We start from the raw sequence: 18,881 nt of genomic DNA on the forward strand, positions 1-18,881 counted from the left end.
AGTGACTTTCAAAGTGGTACCGTCATAGTATGCCACCTTTCCGACAAGTCAGTTTGTGAAATTTCTACCCTGCTAGAGCTGCCCCAATTAACTGTAAGTGCTGTTATTGTGAAGTGGAAATTCCTAGGAGCAACAACGGCTCAACTGCGAAGTGGTAGGCCACACAAATTCACAGAATGGGACCGGCGAGTGTTGTAGCGCGTAAAATCATCTGTCCTCGGTTGCAACACTCACTACTGAGTTCCAAACTGCCTCTGGAAGCAACGTCAGCACAACAAATTTTCATCGGGAGCTTCATGAAATGGGTTTCCATGGCCGAGCAGCCGCACACAAGCCTAAGATCACCATGCACAATGCCAAGTGTCGACTGGAGTGGTGTAAAGCTCGCCGCCATTGGACTCTGAAGGAGTGGAAACATGTTCTCTGGAGTGATGAATCCCGCTTCACCATCAGCCAGGACAACGCTACCTGCCTGAATGCATAGTCCCAACTGTAAAGTTTGGTGGAGGAGGAATAATGGTCTGGGGCTGTTTTTCATGGTTCGGGCTAGGCCCCTTAGTTCCAGTGAAGGGAAATCTTAATGCTACAGCATACAATAACATTCTAGACAATTCTATGCTTCCAACTTTGTGGCAACAGTTTGGGGAAGGCCATTCCTATGACAATGCCCCTGTGCACAAAGCGAGGTCCATACAGAAAGAGTTTGTCGAGATCGGTGTGGTAGAACTTGACTGGCCTGCACAAAGCCCTGACCTCAACCCCATCGAACACCTTTGAAATGAATTGAAACGCTGACTACGAGTCCAACATCAGTTCCCGACCTCACTAATGCTCTTGTGGCTGAATGGAAGCAAGTCCCCACAGCAATGTTCCAACATCTAGTGGAAAGCCTTTCCAGAAGAGTGGAGGCTGTTATAGCAGCAAAGGAAGGGAACAACTCCATATTAATGCCCATGATTTTGGAATGAGATGTTTGACGAGCAGGTGTCCACATACTTTTGGTCATGTAGAGTGTGTGACTCAGGGTTTTCCTCATTAATGTCTAAAGTCAGACTAGTGCTGGTGAGACAGACACGGACAGAAGTCCACAGTATCTGGACATTAATTAGAACTTCCTGAAAGAACAATAACACATTTGTGGTGTCCAATAACATACAGGAACATCAACATCACACACAGCAGTGTAACCATTTCAGATGCCCACATGTGAACTGAACATAGGATCTCTATCATCTCTGGCCTTGTGTTCTTGAGGTGAAAGAAAGCAGAAGAGATACAATGCAAACTTTCTCTGTCATTTATTTAGTTTATCTTCCCTCAGTCAGGACTAAAGTATGTGTTCATTTTGTTTTCTTTCTCTAGGGAGTTTTACTAGCCACTGTGCTTCTGCCTCTGCGTTGCTTTCTCTCTAGTATCTTAGACTGGGTATCTGTTAGGGAGTTTTACTAGCCACTGTGCTTCTGCCTCTGTGTTTCTTTCTCTCTGGTATCTTAGACTGGGTATCTGTTAGGGAGTTTTACTAGCCACTGTGTGTCTGTCTCTGTGTTTCTTTCTCTCTGGTATCTTAGACTGGGTATCTGTTAGGGAGTTTTACTAGCCACTGTGCTTCTGCCTCTGCATTTCTTTCTCTCTGGTATCTTAGACTGGGTATCTGTTAGGGAGTTTTACTAGCCACTGTGTGTCTGTCTCTGTGTTTCTTTCTCTCTGGTATCTTAGACTGGGTATCTGTTAGGGAGTTTTACTAGCCACTGTGTGTCTGTCTCTGTGTTTCTTTCTCTCTGGTATCTTAGACTGGGTATCTGTTAGGGAGTTTTACTAGCCACTATGCTTCTGCCTCTGCATTTCTTTCTCTCTGGTATCTTAGACTGGGTATCTGTTAGGGAGTTTTGCTAGCCACTGTGCTTCTGCCTCTGTATTTCTTTCTCTCTGTTATCTTAGACTGGGTATCTGTTAGGGAGTTTTACTAGCCACTGTGCTTCTGCCTCTGTATTTCTTTCTCTCTGGTAGACTGGGTATCTGAAAAGCACTTTGTAACAACTGCTGATGTAAAAAGGGCTTTATAAAATACATTTGATTGATTGATTGATCTTCACCCGTGTAGAGGCTCACAAGTGTGAGTTGAGCTGTCAGTCCAAAGAGACCGGTGAGGTGGTGGTCATGAACCAGGTGATGCATGATGGGACGCGGTGCAGCTACACAGACCCTTTCAGTGTCTGCACCCGGGGGGAATGTCTGGTATGTACAGTATAGCTCTCTCTCTATCTATACCACTCTCTATCTATACCACTCTCTATCTATACCACTCTATCTATACCACTCTCTATCTATACCACTCTCTATCTATATCACTCTCTATCTATACCTCTCTATCTATACCTCTCTATCTATACCTCTCTCTATCTACACCCCTCTATCTATACCTCTCTCTATCTACACCTCTCTATCTATACCTCTCTATCTATACCTCTCTCTATCTACACCTCTCTATCTATACCTCTTTCTACACCACTCTATCTATACCTCTTTATCTATACCTCTCTATCTATACCACTCTCTATCTATACCTCTCTATCTATACCTCTCTATCTATACCTCTCTATCTATACCTCTCTCTATCTACACCTCTCTATCTATACCTCTCTCTATCTACACCTCTCTATCTGTACCTCTCTATCTATACCTCTCTCTATCTGTACCTCTCTATCTGTACCTCTCTATCTATACCTCTCTCTATCTATACCTCTCTCTATCTATACCTCTCTCTATCTATACCGCTCTCTATCGATATCTCTCTCTATCTCCACCTCTCTCTATCTATACCTCTCTCTATCTACACCTCTATCTATACCTCTTTCTATCTATACCTCTTTCTATCTATACCTCTCTCTATCTACACCTCTCTCTATCTATACCTCATTTTCTATACCTCTCTCTATCTACACCTCTCTATCTATACCTCTTTCTATCTACACCTCTCTATCTATTCCTCTCTATCTATACCTCTCTATATCTACAGTGGCTTCAGTGCCTCTCTTTCTCTCTGTTTCTCTCTCTCCCTCTGTCTTTCCATGAAATCTACTTAATGTTTTGATTGTAGGTTAGATACCATAACAGACGTTGGCATTTTCCAGACCAGACCAAAACGTTTGTAGATTGAGGACCAGATTCAACATATGTTATGTCTCCCTTACCAATCACTTCTATAGCAGAAGTCTGGAGAGTAGTGTTCCACTGCAAGTCAGACAGCCTAGACTGAGCCTCCCCCAGCCTAATCTCAGTCAGTGTAAAAGTCAGACAGCCTAGACTGAGCCTCCCCCAGCCTAATCTCAGTCAGTGTAAAAGTCAGACAGCCTAGACTGAGCCTCCCCCAGCCTAATCTCTGTCAGTGTAAAAGTCAGACAGCCTAGACTGAGCCTCCCCCAGCCTAATCTCTGTCAGTGTAAAAGTCAGACAGCCTAGACTGAGCCTCCCCCAGCCTAATCTCTGTCAGTGTAAAAGTCAGACAGCCTAGATGGAGCCTCCCCTTGGTTGATTGACTGACTGTGCCCTTCTCTCTCCCAGCATGTGGGCTGCGACAAAGAGGTTGGCTCGTACAAACAAGAAGACAAGTGTGGAGTCTGTGGTGGGGACAACTCCCACTGTCGCACTGTCAAACTGACCCTCACCAAGATGCCAAAGAAAACAGGTAAACATTGGGCAGTCACCAGGGTGAAACCACAGTTCTGTTCAGAACATTATGTGTTATTTCATTTGACTATCAATCAATACTTGATGTTGAGAAATATTACAGCTTGAAATCCCTAAAATCCTCTCCTACATTCTTAGAAAAAAATATGCTAAAAGGGTTCTTTGGCTGTTCCTGTGGGTAGAACCCTTTTGAGTTCCGTGTAGAACCCTTTCCACACAGGGTTCTACATGGAATCCAAAAGAGTTCTACCTGGAATCAAAAAGGGTTCTACCTGGAACCAAAAAGGGTTTCTCCTATGGGGACAGTTGAAGAACCCTTTTGGAACCCTTTTTTCTAAGAGTGTGATGTGTTTCGCACTGTGTTATGAATTCCCAGTCGGTGACTCTTGATAAGAGTCCCCGGCAGGGGAATTCACAACACACTACACTATTTTAGTTACCCTGTATTCACCCAGCGACAGCCGTAAACACAAAACACTGCTATCACTGGTTCACACACAACTGTATAATTAGACACGACACGTTTCTCCTCTGTTAGAGTCACTAGTAGGCCTGGGGTTGTCTGTATCATTGGTCTCAGAGTAGGACTATGGTCTTTTAGATAACAATTAATAAGGTTACATGGATAGGGGGGACCTGATCCTAGATCAGCACTGCTACTCTGAAACCTATGATAGACATCCTCCCTGGTCTGTTGTTATTCTGTGGCTCATTGGATTAACTTCCTGACCAACCGGTTGTCTTGTTGTGTTGTCCTGTAGACATGCTGAAGATGTTTCATATTGTCTTGTTGTGTTGTCCTATAGACATGCTGAAGATGTTTCATATTGTCTTGTTGTGTTGTCCTATAGACATGCTGAAGATGTTTCATATTGTCTTGTTGTCCTGTAGACATACTGAAGATGTTTCATATTGTCTTGTTGTGTTGTCCTGTAGACATACTGAAGATGTTTCATATTGTCTTGTTGTGTTGTCCTATAGACATGCTGAAGATGTTTCATATTGTCTTGTTGTCCTGTAGACATACTGAAGATGTTTCATATTGTCTTGTTGTCCTTTAGACATACTGAAGATGTTTCATATTGTCTTGTTGTGTTTTCCTGTAGACATGCTGAAGCTGTTTCATATTGTCTTGTTGTGTTGTCCTATAGACATGCTGAAGATGTTTCATATTGTCTTGTGTCCTGTAGACATACTGAAGATGTTTCATATTGTCTTGTTGTGTTGTCCTGTAGACATGCTGAAGATGTTTCATATTGTCTTGTTGTGTTGTCCTATAGACATGCTGAAGATGTTTCATATTGTCTTGTTGTGTTCTCCTGTAGACATGCTGAAGATGTTTCATATTGTCTTGTTGTCCTGTAGACATGCTGAAAATGTTTCATATTGTCTTGTTGTGTTGTCCTATAGACATGCTGAAGATGTTTCATATTGTCTTGTTGTCCTATAGACATGCTGAAGATGTTTCATATTGTCTTGTTGTCCTATAGACATGCTGAAGATGTTTCATATTGTCTTGTTGTGTTGTCCTGTAGACATGCTGAAGATGTTTCATATTGTCTTGTTGTGTTGTCCTGTAGACATGCTGAAGATGTTTCATATTGTCTTGTTGTCCTGTAGACATGCTGAAGATGTTTCATATTGTCTTGTTGTGTTGTCCTATAGACATGCTGAAGATGTTTCATATTGTCTTGTTGTCCTATAGACATGCTGAAGATGTTTCATATTGTCTTGTTGTGTTGTCCTATAGACATGCTGAATATGTTTCATATTGTCTTGTTGTGTTGTCCTGTAGACATGCTGAAGATGTTTCATATTGTCTTGTTGTCCTATAGACATGCTGAAGATGTTTCATATTGTCTTGTTGTCCTGTAGACATGCTGAAGATGTTTCATATTGTCTTGTTGTCCTATAGACATGCTGAAGATGTTTCATATTGTCTTGTTGTGTTGTCCTGTAGACATCCTGTAGATGTTTCATATTGTCTTGTTGTCCTATAGACATGCTGAAGATGTTTCATATTGTCTTGTTGTCCTGTAGACATGCTGAAGATGTTTCATATTGTCTTGTTGTCCTATAGACATGCTGAAGATGTTTCATATTGTCTTGTTGTGTTGTCCTGTAGACATGCTGAATATGTTTCATATTGTCTTGTTGTGTTTTCCTGTAGACATGCTGAAGATGTTTCATATTGTCTTGTTGTCCTGTAGACATGCTGAAGTTGTTTCATATTGTCTTGTTGTCCTGTAGACATGCTGAATATGATTCATATTGTCTTGCTGTGTTGTCCTATAGACATGATGAAGATGTTTCATATTGTCTTGTTGTCCTATAGACATGCTGAAGATGTTTCATATTGTCTTGTGGTCCTATAGACATGCTGAAGATGTTTCATATTGTCTTGTTGTGTTGTCCTGTAGACATGCTAAAGATGTTTCATATTGTCTTGTTCTGTTGTCCTGTAGACATGCTGAAGATTTTTCATATTGTCTTGTTGTCCTGTAGACATGCTGAAGGTGTTTCATATTGTCTTGTTGTGTTGTCCTATAGACATGCTGAAGATGTTTCATATTGTCTTGTTGTGCTGTCCTGTAGACATGCTGAAGATGTTTCATATTGTCTTGTTGTCCTATAGACATGCTGAAGATGTTTCATATTGTCTTGTTGTCCTGTAGACATGCTGAAGATGTTTCATATTGTCTTGTTGTGTTGTCCTATAGACATGCTGAAGATGTTTCATATTGTCTTGTTGTCCTGTAGTCATGCTGAAGATGTTTCATATTGTCTTGTTGTCCTGTAGACATGCTGAAGATGTTTCATATTGTCTTGTTGTCCTGTAGACATGCTGAAGATGTTTCATATTGTCTTGTTGTGTTGTCCTATAGACATGCTGAAGATGTTTCATATTGTCTTGTTGTGTTGTCCTGTAGACATGCTGAAGATGTTTCATATTGTCTTGTTGTCCTATAGACATGCTGAAGATGTTTCATATTGTCTTGTTGTGTTGTCCTATAGACATGCTGAAGATGTTTCAAATTGTTTTGTTGTGTTGTCCTGTAGACATGTTGAAGATGTTTCATATTGTCTTGTTGTCCTGTAGACATGCTGAAGATGTTTCATATTGTCTTGTTGTCCTGTAGACATGCTGAAGATGTTTCATATTGTCTTGTTGTCCTATAGACATGCTGAAGATGTTTCATATTGTCTTGTTGTGTTGTCCTGTAGACATGCTGAAGATGTTTCATATTGTCTTGTTGTCCTATAGACATGCTGAAGATGTTTCATATTGTCTTGTTGTCCTGTAGACATGCTGAAGATGTTTCATATTGTCTTGTTGTGTTGTCCTATAGACATGCTGAAGATGTTTCATATTGTCTTGTTGTCCTGTAGTCATGCTGAAGATGTTTCATATTGTCTTGTTGTCCTGTAGACATGCTGAAGATGTTTCATATTGTCTTGTTGTCCTGTAGACATGCTGAAGATGTTTCATATTGTCTTGTTGTGTTGTCCTATAGACATGCTGAAGATGTTTCATATTGTCTTGTTGTGTTGTCCTGTAGACATGCTGAAGATGTTTCATATTGTCTTGTTGTCCTATAGACATGCTGAAGATGTTTCATATTGTCTTGTTGTGTTGTCCTATAGACATGCTGAAGATGTTTCAAATTGTTTTGTTGTGTTGTCCTGTAGACATGTTGAAGATGTTTCATATTGTCTTGTTGTCCTGTAGACATGCTGAAGATGTTTCATATTGTCTTGTTGTCCTGTAGACATGCTGAAGATGTTTCATATTGTCTTGTTGTCCTATAGACATGCTGAAGATGTTTCATATTGTCTTGTTGTGTTGTCCTATAGACATGCTGAAGATGTTTCATATTGTCTTGTTGTGTTTCCTGTAGACATGCTGAAGATGTTTCATATTGTCTTGTTGTGTTGTCCTGTAGACATGCTGAAGATGTTTCATATTGTCTTGTTGTCCTGTAGACATGCTGAAGATGTTTCATATTGTCTTGTTGTGTTGTCCTATAGACATGCTGAAGATGTTTCATGTTGTCTTGTTGTCCTATAGACATGCTGAAGATGTTTTATATTGTCTTGTTGTCCTGTAGACATGCTGAAGATGTTTCATATTGTCTTGTTGTCCTGTAGACATGCTGAATATGTTTCATATTGTCTTGTTGTGTTGTCCTGTAGACATGCTGAAGATGTTTCATATTGTCTTGTTGTCCTATAGACATGCTGAAGATGTTTCATATTGTCTTGTTGTGTTGTCCTATAGACATGCTGAAGATGTTTCAAATTGTTTTGTTGTGTTGTCCTGTAGACATGTTGAAGATGTTTCATATTGTCTTGTTGTCCTGTAGACATGCTGAAGATGTTTCATATTGTCTTGTTGTCCTGTAGACATGCTGAAGATGTTTCATATTGTCTTGTTGTCCTATAGACATGCTGAAGATGTTTCATATTGTCTTGTTGTGTTGTCCTGTAGACATGCTGAAGATGTTTCATATTGTCTTGTTGTGTTTTCCTGTAGACATGCTGAAGATGTTTCATATTGTCTTGTTGTGTTTTCCTGTAGACATGCTGAAGATGTTTCATATTGTCTTGTTGTCCTGTAGACATGCTGAAGATGTTTCATATTGTCTTGTTGTGTTGTCCTATAGACATGCTGAAGATGTTTCATGTTGTCTTGTTGTCCTATAGACATGCTGAAGATGTTTTATATTGTCTTGTTGTCCTGTAGACATGCTGAAGATGTTTCATATTGTCTTGTTGTCCTGTAGACATGCTGAATATGTTTCATATTGTCTTGTTGTGTTGTCCTATAGACATGCTGAAGATGTTTCAAATTGTTTTGTTGTGTTGTCCTGTAGACATGTTGAAGATGTTTCATATTGTCTTGTTGTCCTGTAGACATGCTGAAGATGTTTCATATTGTCTTGTTGTCCTGTAGACATGCTGAAGATGTTTCATATTGTCTTGTTGTCCTATAGACATGCTGAAGATGTTTCATATTGTCTTGTTGTGTTGTCCTGTAGACATGCTGAAGATGTTTCATATTGTCTTGTTGTGTTTTCCTGTAGACATGCTGAAGATGTTTCATATTGTCTTGTTGTGTTTTCCTGTAGACATGCTGAAGATGTTTCATATTGTCTTGTTGTCCTGTAGACATGCTGAAGATGTTTCATATTGTCTTGTTGTGTTGTCCTATAGACATGCTGAAGATGTTTCATGTTGTCTTGTTGTCCTATAGACATGCTGAAGATGTTTTATATTGTCTTGTTGTCCTGTAGACATGCTGAAGATGTTTCATATTGTCTTGTTGTCCTGTAGACATGCTGAATATGTTTCATATTGTCTTGTTGTGTTGTCCTGTAGACATGCTGAAGATGTTTCATATTGTCTTGTTGTCCTATAGACATGCTGAAGATGTTTCATATTGTCTTGTTGTGTTGTCCTATAGACATGCTGAAGATGTTTCAAATTGTTTTGTTGTGTTGTCCTGTAGACATGTTGAAGATGTTTCATATTGTCTTGTTGTCCTGTAGACATGCTGAAGATGTTTCATATTGTCTTGTTGTCCTGTAGACATGCTGAAGATGTTTCATATTGTCTTGTTGTCCTATAGACATGCTGAAGATGTTTCATATTGTCTTGTTGTGTTGTCCTGTAGACATGCTGAAGATGTTTCATATTGTCTTGTTGTGTTTTCCTGTAGACATGCTGAAGATGTTTCATATTGTCTTGTTGTGTTTTCCTGTAGACATGCTGAAGATGTTTCATATTGTCTTGTTGTCCTGTAGACATGCTGAAGATGTTTCATATTGTCTTGTTGTGTTGTCCTATAGACATGCTGAAGATGTTTCATGTTGTCTTGTTGTCCTATAGACATGCTGAAGATGTTTTATATTGTCTTGTTGTCCTGTAGACATGCTGAAGATGTTTCATATTGTCTTGTTGTCCTGTAGACATGCTGAATATGTTTCATATTGTCTTGTTGTGTTGTCCTATAGACATGCTGAAGATGTTTCATATTGTCTTGTTGTGTTGTCCTGTAGACATGCTGAAGATGTTTCATATTGTCTTGTTGTCCTATAGACATGCTGAAGATGTTTCATATTGTCTTGTTGTCCTATAGACATGCTGAAGATGTTTCATATTGTCTTGTTGTGTTGTCCTATAGACATGCTCAAGATGTTTCAAATTGTTTTGTTGTGTTGTCCTGTAGACATGTTGAAGATGTTTCATATTGTATTGTTGTCCTGTAGACATGCTGAAGATGTTTCATATTGTCTTGTTGTCCTGTAGACATGCTGAAGATGTTTCATATTGTCTTGTTGTCCTATAGACATGCTGAAGATGTTTCATATTGTCTTGTTGTGTTGTCCTATAGACATGCTGAAGATGTTTCAAATTGTTTTGTTGTGTTGTCCTGTAGACATGTTGAAGATGTTTCATATTGTCTTGTTGTCCTGTAGACATGCTGAAGATGTTTCATATTGTCTTGTTGTCCTGTAGACATGCTGAAGATGTTTCATATTGTCTTGTTGTCCTATAGACATGCTGAAGATGTTTCATATTGTCTTGTTGTGTTGTCCTGTAGACATGCTGAAGATGTTTCATATTGTCTTGTTGTGTTTTCCTGTAGACATGCTGAAGATGTTTCATATTGTCTTGTTGTGTTTTCCTGTAGACATGCTGAAGATGTTTCATATTGTCTTGTTGTCCTGTAGACATGCTGAAGATGTTTCATATTGTCTTGTTGTGTTGTCCTATAGACATGCTGAAGATGTTTCATGTTGTCTTGTTGTCCTATAGACATGCTGAAGATGTTTTATATTGTCTTGTTGTCCTGTAGACATGCTGAAGATGTTTCATATTGTCTTGTTGTCCTGTAGACATGCTGAATATGTTTCATATTGTCTTGTTGTGTTGTCCTATAGACATGCTGAAGATGTTTCAAATTGTTTTGTTGTGTTGTCCTGTAGACATGTTGAAGATGTTTCATATTGTCTTGTTGTCCTGTAGACATGCTGAAGATGTTTCATATTGTCTTGTTGTCCTGTAGACATGCTGAAGATGTTTCATATTGTCTTGTTGTCCTATAGACATGCTGAAGATGTTTCATATTGTCTTGTTGTGTTGTCCTGTAGACATGCTGAAGATGTTTCATATTGTCTTGTTGTGTTTTCCTGTAGACATGCTGAAGATGTTTCATATTGTCTTGTTGTGTTTTCCTGTAGACATGCTGAAGATGTTTCATATTGTCTTGTTGTCCTGTAGACATGCTGAAGATGTTTCATATTGTCTTGTTGTGTTGTCCTATAGACATGCTGAAGATGTTTCATGTTGTCTTGTTGTCCTATAGACATGCTGAAGATGTTTTATATTGTCTTGTTGTCCTGTAGACATGCTGAAGATGTTTCATATTGTCTTGTTGTCCTGTAGACATGCTGAATATGTTTCATATTGTCTTGTTGTGTTGTCCTGTAGACATGCTGAAGATGTTTCATATTGTCTTGTTGTCCTATAGACATGCTGAAGATGTTTCATATTGTCTTGTTGTGTTGTCCTATAGACATGCTGAAGATGTTTCAAATTGTTTTGTTGTGTTGTCCTGTAGACATGTTGAAGATGTTTCATATTGTCTTGTTGTCCTGTAGACATGCTGAAGATGTTTCATATTGTCTTGTTGTCCTGTAGACATGCTGAAGATGTTTCATATTGTCTTGTTGTCCTATAGACATGCTGAAGATGTTTCATATTGTCTTGTTGTGTTGTCCTGTAGACATGCTGAAGATGTTTCATATTGTCTTGTTGTGTTTTCCTGTAGACATGCTGAAGATGTTTCATATTGTCTTGTTGTGTTTTCCTGTAGACATGCTGAAGATGTTTCATATTGTCTTGTTGTCCTGTAGACATGCTGAAGATGTTTCATATTGTCTTGTTGTGTTGTCCTATAGACATGCTGAAGATGTTTCATGTTGTCTTGTTGTCCTATAGACATGCTGAAGATGTTTTATATTGTCTTGTTGTCCTGTAGACATGCTGAAGATGTTTCATATTGTCTTGTTGTCCTGTAGACATGCTGAATATGTTTCATATTGTCTTGTTGTGTTGTCCTATAGACATGCTGAAGATGTTTCATATTGTCTTGTTGTGTTGTCCTGTAGACATGCTGAAGATGTTTCATATTGTCTTGTTGTCCTATAGACATGCTGAAGATGTTTCATATTGTCTTGTTGTCCTATAGACATGCTGAAGATGTTTCATATTGTCTTGTTGTGTTGTCCTATAGACATGCTCAAGATGTTTCAAATTGTTTTGTTGTGTTGTCCTGTAGACATGTTGAAGATGTTTCATATTGTATTGTTGTCCTGTAGACATGCTGAAGATGTTTCATATTGTCTTGTTGTCCTGTAGACATGCTGAAGATGTTTCATATTGTCTTGTTGTCCTATAGACATGCTGAAGATGTTTCATATTGTCTTGTTGTGTTTTCCTGAAGACATGCTGAAGATGTTTCATATTGTCTTGTTGTGTATTCCTGTAGACATGCTGAAGATGTTTCATATTGTCTTGTTGTGTTTTCCTGTAGACATGCTGAAGATGTTTCATATTGTCTTGTTGTCCTATAGACATGCTGAAGATGTTTCATATTGTCTTGTTGTGTTGTCCTGTAGACATGCTGAAGATGTTTCATATTGTCTTGTTGTCCTGTAGACATGCTGAAGATGTTTCATATTGTCTTGTTGTGTTGTCCTATTGACATGCTGAAGATGTTTCATATTGTCGTGTTGTCCTGTAGACATGCTGAAGATGTTTCATGTTGTCTTGTTGTCCTATAGACATGCTGAAGATGTTTCATATTGTCTTGTTGTCCTATAGACATGCTGAATATGTTTCATATTGTCTTGTTGTCCTGTAGACATGCTGAAGATGTTTCATATTGTCTTGTTGTGTTGTCCTGTAGACATGCTGAAGATGTTTCATATTGTCTTGTTGTCCTGTAGACATGCTGAAGATGTTTCATATTGTCTTGTTGTCCTATAGACATGCTGAAGATGTTTCATATTGTCTTGTTGTGTTGTCCTGTAGACATGCTGAAGATGTTTCATATTGTCTTGTTGTGTATTCCTGTAGACATGCTGAAGATGTTTCATATTGTCTTGTTGTGTTTTCCTGTAGACATGCTGAAGATGTTTCATATTGTCTTGTTGTCCTATAGACATGCTGAAGATGTTTCATATTGTCTTGTTGTGTTGTCCTATAGACATGCTGAAGATGTTTCATGTTGTCTTGTTGTCCTATAGACATGCTGAAGATGTTTCATATTGTCTTGTTGTCCTATAGACATGCTGAATATGTTTCATATTGTCTTGTTGTCCTGTAGACATGCTGAAGATGTTTCATATTGTCTTGTTGTGTTGTCCTGTAGACATGCTGAAGATGTTTCATATTGTCTTGTTGTCCTGTAGACATGCTGGATATGTTTCATATTGTCTTGTTGTCCTGTAGACATGCTGAAGATGTTTCATATTGTCTTGTTGTGTTGTCCTGTAGACATGCTGAAGATGTTTCATATTCTCTTGTTGTGTATCCTGTAGACATGCTGAAGATGTTTCATATTGTCTTGTTGTGTTGTCCTGTAGACATGCTGAAGATGTTTCATATTGTCTTGTTGTCCTGTAGACATGCTGAAGATGTTTCATATTGTCTTGTTGTGTTGTCCTATAGACATGCTGAAGATGTTTCATGTTGTCTTGTTGTCCTATAGACATGCTGAAGATGTTTTATATTGTCTTGTTGTCCTGTAGACATGCTGAAGATGTTTCATATTGTCTTGTTGTCCTGTAGACATGCTGAATATGTTTCATATTGTCTTGTTGTGTTGTCCTATAGACATGCTGAAGATGTTTCAAATTGTTTTGTTGTGTTGTCCTGTAGACATGTTGAAGATGTTTCATATTGTCTTGTTGTCCTGTAGACATGCTGAAGATGTTTCATATTGTCTTGTTGTCCTGTAGACATGCTGAAGATGTTTCATATTGTCTTGTTGTCCTATAGACATGCTGAAGATGTTTCATATTGTCTTGTTGTGTTGTCCTGTAGACATGCTGAAGATGTTTCATATTGTCTTGTTGTGTTTTCCTGTAGACATGCTGAAGATGTTTCATATTGTCTTGTTGTGTTTTCCTGTAGACATGCTGAAGATGTTTCATATTGTCTTGTTGTCCTGTAGACATGCTGAAGATGTTTCATATTGTCTTGTTGTGTTGTCCTATAGACATGCTGAAGATGTTTCATGTTGTCTTGTTGTCCTATAGACATGCTGAAGATGTTTTATATTGTCTTGTTGTCCTGTAGACATGCTGAAGATGTTTCATATTGTCTTGTTGTCCTGTAGACATGCTGAATATGTTTCATATTGTCTTGTTGTGTTGTCCTGTAGACATGCTGAAGATGTTTCATATTGTCTTGTTGTCCTATAGACATGCTGAAGATGTTTCATATTGTCTTGTTGTGTTGTCCTATAGACATGCTGAAGATGTTTCAAATTGTTTTGTTGTGTTGTCCTGTAGACATGTTGAAGATGTTTCATATTGTCTTGTTGTCCTGTAGACATGCTGAAGATGTTTCATATTGTCTTGTTGTCCTGTAGACATGCTGAAGATGTTTCATATTGTCTTGTTGTCCTATAGACATGCTGAAGATGTTTCATATTGTCTTGTTGTGTTGTCCTGTAGACATGCTGAAGATGTTTCATATTGTCTTGTTGTGTTTTCCTGTAGACATGCTGAAGATGTTTCATATTGTCTTGTTGTGTTTTCCTGTAGACATGCTGAAGATGTTTCATATTGTCTTGTTGTCCTGTAGACATGCTGAAGATGTTTCATATTGTCTTGTTGTGTTGTCCTATAGACATGCTGAAGATGTTTCATGTTGTCTTGTTGTCCTATAGACATGCTGAAGATGTTTTATATTGTCTTGTTGTCCTGTAGACATGCTGAAGATGTTTCATATTGTCTTGTTGTCCTGTAGACATGCTGAATATGTTTCATATTGTCTTGTTGTGTTGTCCTATAGACATGCTGAAGATGTTTCATATTGTCTTGTTGTGTTGTCCTGTAGACATGCTGAAGATGTTTCATATTGTCTTGTTGTCCTATAGACATGCTGAAGATGTTTCATATTGTCTTGTTGTCCTATAGACATGCTGAAGATGTTTCATATTGTCTTGTTGTGTTGTCCTATAGACATGCTCAAGATGTTTCAAATTGTTTTGTTGTGTTGTCCTGTAGACATGTTGAAGATGTTTCATATTGTATTGTTGTCCTGTAGACATGCTGAAGATGTTTCATATTGTCTTGTTGTCCTGTAGACATGCTGAAGATGTTTCATATTGTCTTGTTGTCCTATAGACATGCTGAAGATGTTTCATATTGTCTTGTTGTGTTTTCCTGAAGACATGCTGAAGATGTTTCATATTGTCTTGTTGTGTATTCCTGTAGACATGCTGAAGATGTTTCATATTGTCTTGTTGTGTTTTCCTGTAGACATGCTGAAGATGTTTCATATTGTCTTGTTGTCCTATAGACATGCTGAAGATGTTTCATATTGTCTTGTTGTGTTGTCCTGTAGACATGCTGAAGATGTTTCATATTGTCTTGTTGTCCTGTAGACATGCTGAAGATGTTTCATATTGTCTTGTTGTGTTGTCCTATTGACATGCTGAAGATGTTTCATATTGTCGTGTTGTCCTGTAGACATGCTGAAGATGTTTCATGTTGTCTTGTTGTCCTATAGACATGCTGAAGATGTTTCATATTGTCTTGTTGTCCTATAGACATGCTGAATATGTTTCATATTGTCTTGTTGTCCTGTAGACATGCTGAAGATGTTTCATATTGTCTTGTTGTGTTGTCCTGTAGACATGCTGAAGATGTTTCATATTGTCTTGTTGTCCTGTAGACATGCTGAAGATGTTTCATATTGTCTTGTTGTCCTATAGACATGCTGAAGATGTTTCATATTGTCTTGTTGTGTTGTCCTGTAGACATGCTGAAGATGTTTCATATTGTCTTGTTGTGTATTCCTGTAGACATGCTGAAGATGTTTCATATTGTCTTGTTGTGTTTTCCTGTAGACATGCTGAAGATGTTTCATATTGTCTTGTTGTCCTATAGACATGCTGAAGATGTTTCATATTGTCTTGTTGTGTTGTCCTATAGACATGCTGAAGATGTTTCATGTTGTCTTGTTGTCCTATAGACATGCTGAAGATGTTTCATATTGTCTTGTTGTCCTATAGACATGCTGAATATGTTTCATATTGTCTTGTTGTCCTGTAGACATGCTGAAGATGTTTCATATTGTCTTGTTGTGTTGTCCTGTAGACATGCTGAAGATGTTTCATATTGTCTTGTTGTCCTATAGACATGCTGAATATGTTTCATATTGTCTTGTTGTCCTGTAGACATGCTGAAGATGTTTCATATTGTCTTGTTGTGTTGTCCTATAGACATGCTGAAGATGTTTCATATTCTCTTGTTGTCCTGTAGACATGCTGAAGATGTTTCATATTTTCTTGTTGTGTTGTCCTGTAGACATGCTGAAGATGTTTCATATTGTCTTGTTGTCCTGTAGACATGCTGAATATGTTTCGTATTGTCTTGTTGTGTTGTCCTATAGACATGCTGAAGCTGTTTCATTTTGTCTTGTTGTCCTATAGACATGCTGAAGATGTTTCATATTGTCTTGTTGTGTTGTCCTATAGACATGCTGAAGATGTTTCATATTTTCTTGTTGTGTTGTCCTGTAGACATGCTGAAGATGTTTCATATTGTCTTGTTGTCCTATAGACATGCTGAAGATGTTTCATATTGTCTTGTTGTCCTGTAGACATGCTGAAGATGTTTCATATTGTCTTGTTGTGTTGTCCTATAGACATGCTGAAGATGTTTCATATTGTCTTGTTGTCCTGTAGTCATGCTGAAGATGTTTCATATTGTCTTGTTGTCCTGTAGACATACTGAAGATGTTTCATATTGTCTTGTTGTCCTGTAGACATGCTGAAGATGTTTCATATTGTCTTGTTGTGTTGTCCTATAGACATGCTGAAGATGTTTCATATTGTCCTGTTGTGTTGTCCTGTAGACATGCTGAAGATGTTTCATATTGTCTTGTTGTCCTATAGACATGCTGAAGATGTTTCATATTGTCTTGTTGTGTTGTCCTATAGACATGCTGAAGATGTTTCAAATTGTTTTGTTGTGTTGTCCTGTAGACATGTTGAAGATGTTTCATATTGTCTTGTTGTCCTGTAGACATGCTGAAGATGTTTCATATTGTCTTGTTGTCCTGTAGACATGCTGAAGATGTTTCATATTGTCTTGTTGTCCTATAGACATGCTGAAGATGTTTCATATTGTCTTGTTGTGTTGTCCTATAGACATGCTGAAGATGTTTCATATTGTCTTGTTGTGTTGTCCTGTAGACATGCTGAAGATGTTTCATATTGTCTTGTTGTCCTATAGACATGCTGAAGATGTTTCATATTGTCTTGTTGTCCTATAGACATGCTGAAGATGTTTCATATTGTCTTGTTGTGTTGTCCTATAGACATGCTGAAGATGTTTCAAATTGTTTTGTTGTGTTGTCCTGTAGACATGTTGAAGATGTTTCATATTGTCTTGTTGTCCTGTAGACATGCTGAAGATGTTTCATATTGTCTTGTTGTCCTGTAGACATGCTGAAGATGTTTCATATTGTCTTGTTGTCCTATAGACATGCTGAAGATGTTTCATATTGTCTTGTTGTGTTTTCCTGAAGACATGCTGAAGATGTTTCATATTGTCTTGTGTTTTCCTGTAGACATGCTGAAGATGTTTCATATTGTCTTGTTGTGTTTTCCTGTAGACATGCTGAAGATGTTTCATATTGTCTTGTTGTCCTATAGACATGCTGAAGATGTTTCATATTGTCCTTTTGTGTTGTCCTATAGACATGCTGAAGATGTTTCATGTTGTCTTGTTGTCCTATAGACATGCTGAAGATGTTTCATATTGTCTTGTTGTCCTATAGACATGCTGAATATGTTTCATATTGTCTTGTTGTCCTGTAGACATGCTGAAGATGTTTCATATTGTCTTGTTGTGTTGTCCTGTAGACATGCTGAAGATGTTTCATATTGTCTTGTTGTCCTGTAGACATGCTGGATATGTTTCATATTGTCTTGTTGTCCTGTAGACATGCTGAAGATGTTTCATATTGTCTTGTTGTGTTGTCCTATAGACATGCTGAAGATGTTTCATATTCTCTTGTTGTCCTGTAGACATGCTGAAGCTGTTTCATATTGTCTTGTTGTGTTGTCCTGTAGACATGCTGAAGATGTTTCATATTGTCTTGTTGTCCTGTAGACATGCTGAATATGTTTCGTATTGTCTTGTTGTGTTGTCCTATAGACATGCTGAAGCTGTTTCATTTTGTCTTGTTGTCCTATAGACATGCTGAAGATGTTTCATATTGTCTTGTTGTGTTGTCCTATAGACATGCTGAAGATGTTTCATATTTTCTTTTTGTGTTGTCCTGTAGACATGCTGAAGATGTTTCATATTGTCTTGTTGTCCTATAGACATGCTGAAGATGTTTCATATTGTCTTGTTGTCCTGTAGACATGCTGAAGATGTTTCATATTGTCTTGTTGTGTTGTCCTATAGACATGCTGAAGATGTTTCATATTGTCTTGTTGTCCTGTAGTCATGCTGAAGATGTTTCATATTGTCTTGTTGTCCTGTAGACATACTGAAGATGTTTCATATTGTCTTGTTGTCCTGTAGACATGCTGAAGATGTTTCATATTGTCTTGTTGTGTTGTCCTATAGACATGCTGAAGATGTTTCATATTGTCCTGTTGTGTTGTCCTGTAGACATGCTGAAGATGTTTCATATTGTCTTGTTGTCCTATAGACATGCTGAAGATGTTTCATATTGTCTTGTTGTGTTGTCCTATAGACATGCTGAAGATGTTTCAAATTGTTTTGTTGTGTTGTCCTGTAGACATGTTGAAGATGTTTCATATTGTCTTGTTGTCCTGTAGACATGCTGAAGATGTTTCATATTGTCTTGTTGTCCTGTAGACATGCTGAAGATGTTTCATATTGTCTTGTTGTCCTATAGACATGCTGAAGATG

General features: G+C 38.0%; 1 protein-coding gene across 2 annotated transcripts in view; it reads left to right on the plus strand.

The window, feature by feature from the left end:
- LOC106613836 (A disintegrin and metalloproteinase with thrombospondin motifs 14) overlaps window positions 1-18,881 on the plus strand; it is a 464,750-nt gene that overhangs the window by 93,892 nt on the left and 351,977 nt on the right. For both annotated transcript variants that reach the window (XM_082978765.1, XM_082978764.1), the window contains exons 13-14: window positions 2,102-2,235; window positions 3,562-3,685. In XM_082978765.1, the coding sequence (XP_082834891.1) occupies window positions 2,102-2,235; window positions 3,562-3,685 (258 nt within the window). The remainder of the gene's footprint in view (window positions 1-2,101; window positions 2,236-3,561; window positions 3,686-18,881) is intronic.

Source organism: Salmo salar, chromosome 01, assembly GCF_965601325.2.
Source record: "Salmo salar chromosome 01, fSalSal1, whole genome shotgun sequence".
Taxonomy (NCBI): Eukaryota; Metazoa; Chordata; class Actinopteri; order Salmoniformes; family Salmonidae; genus Salmo; species Salmo salar.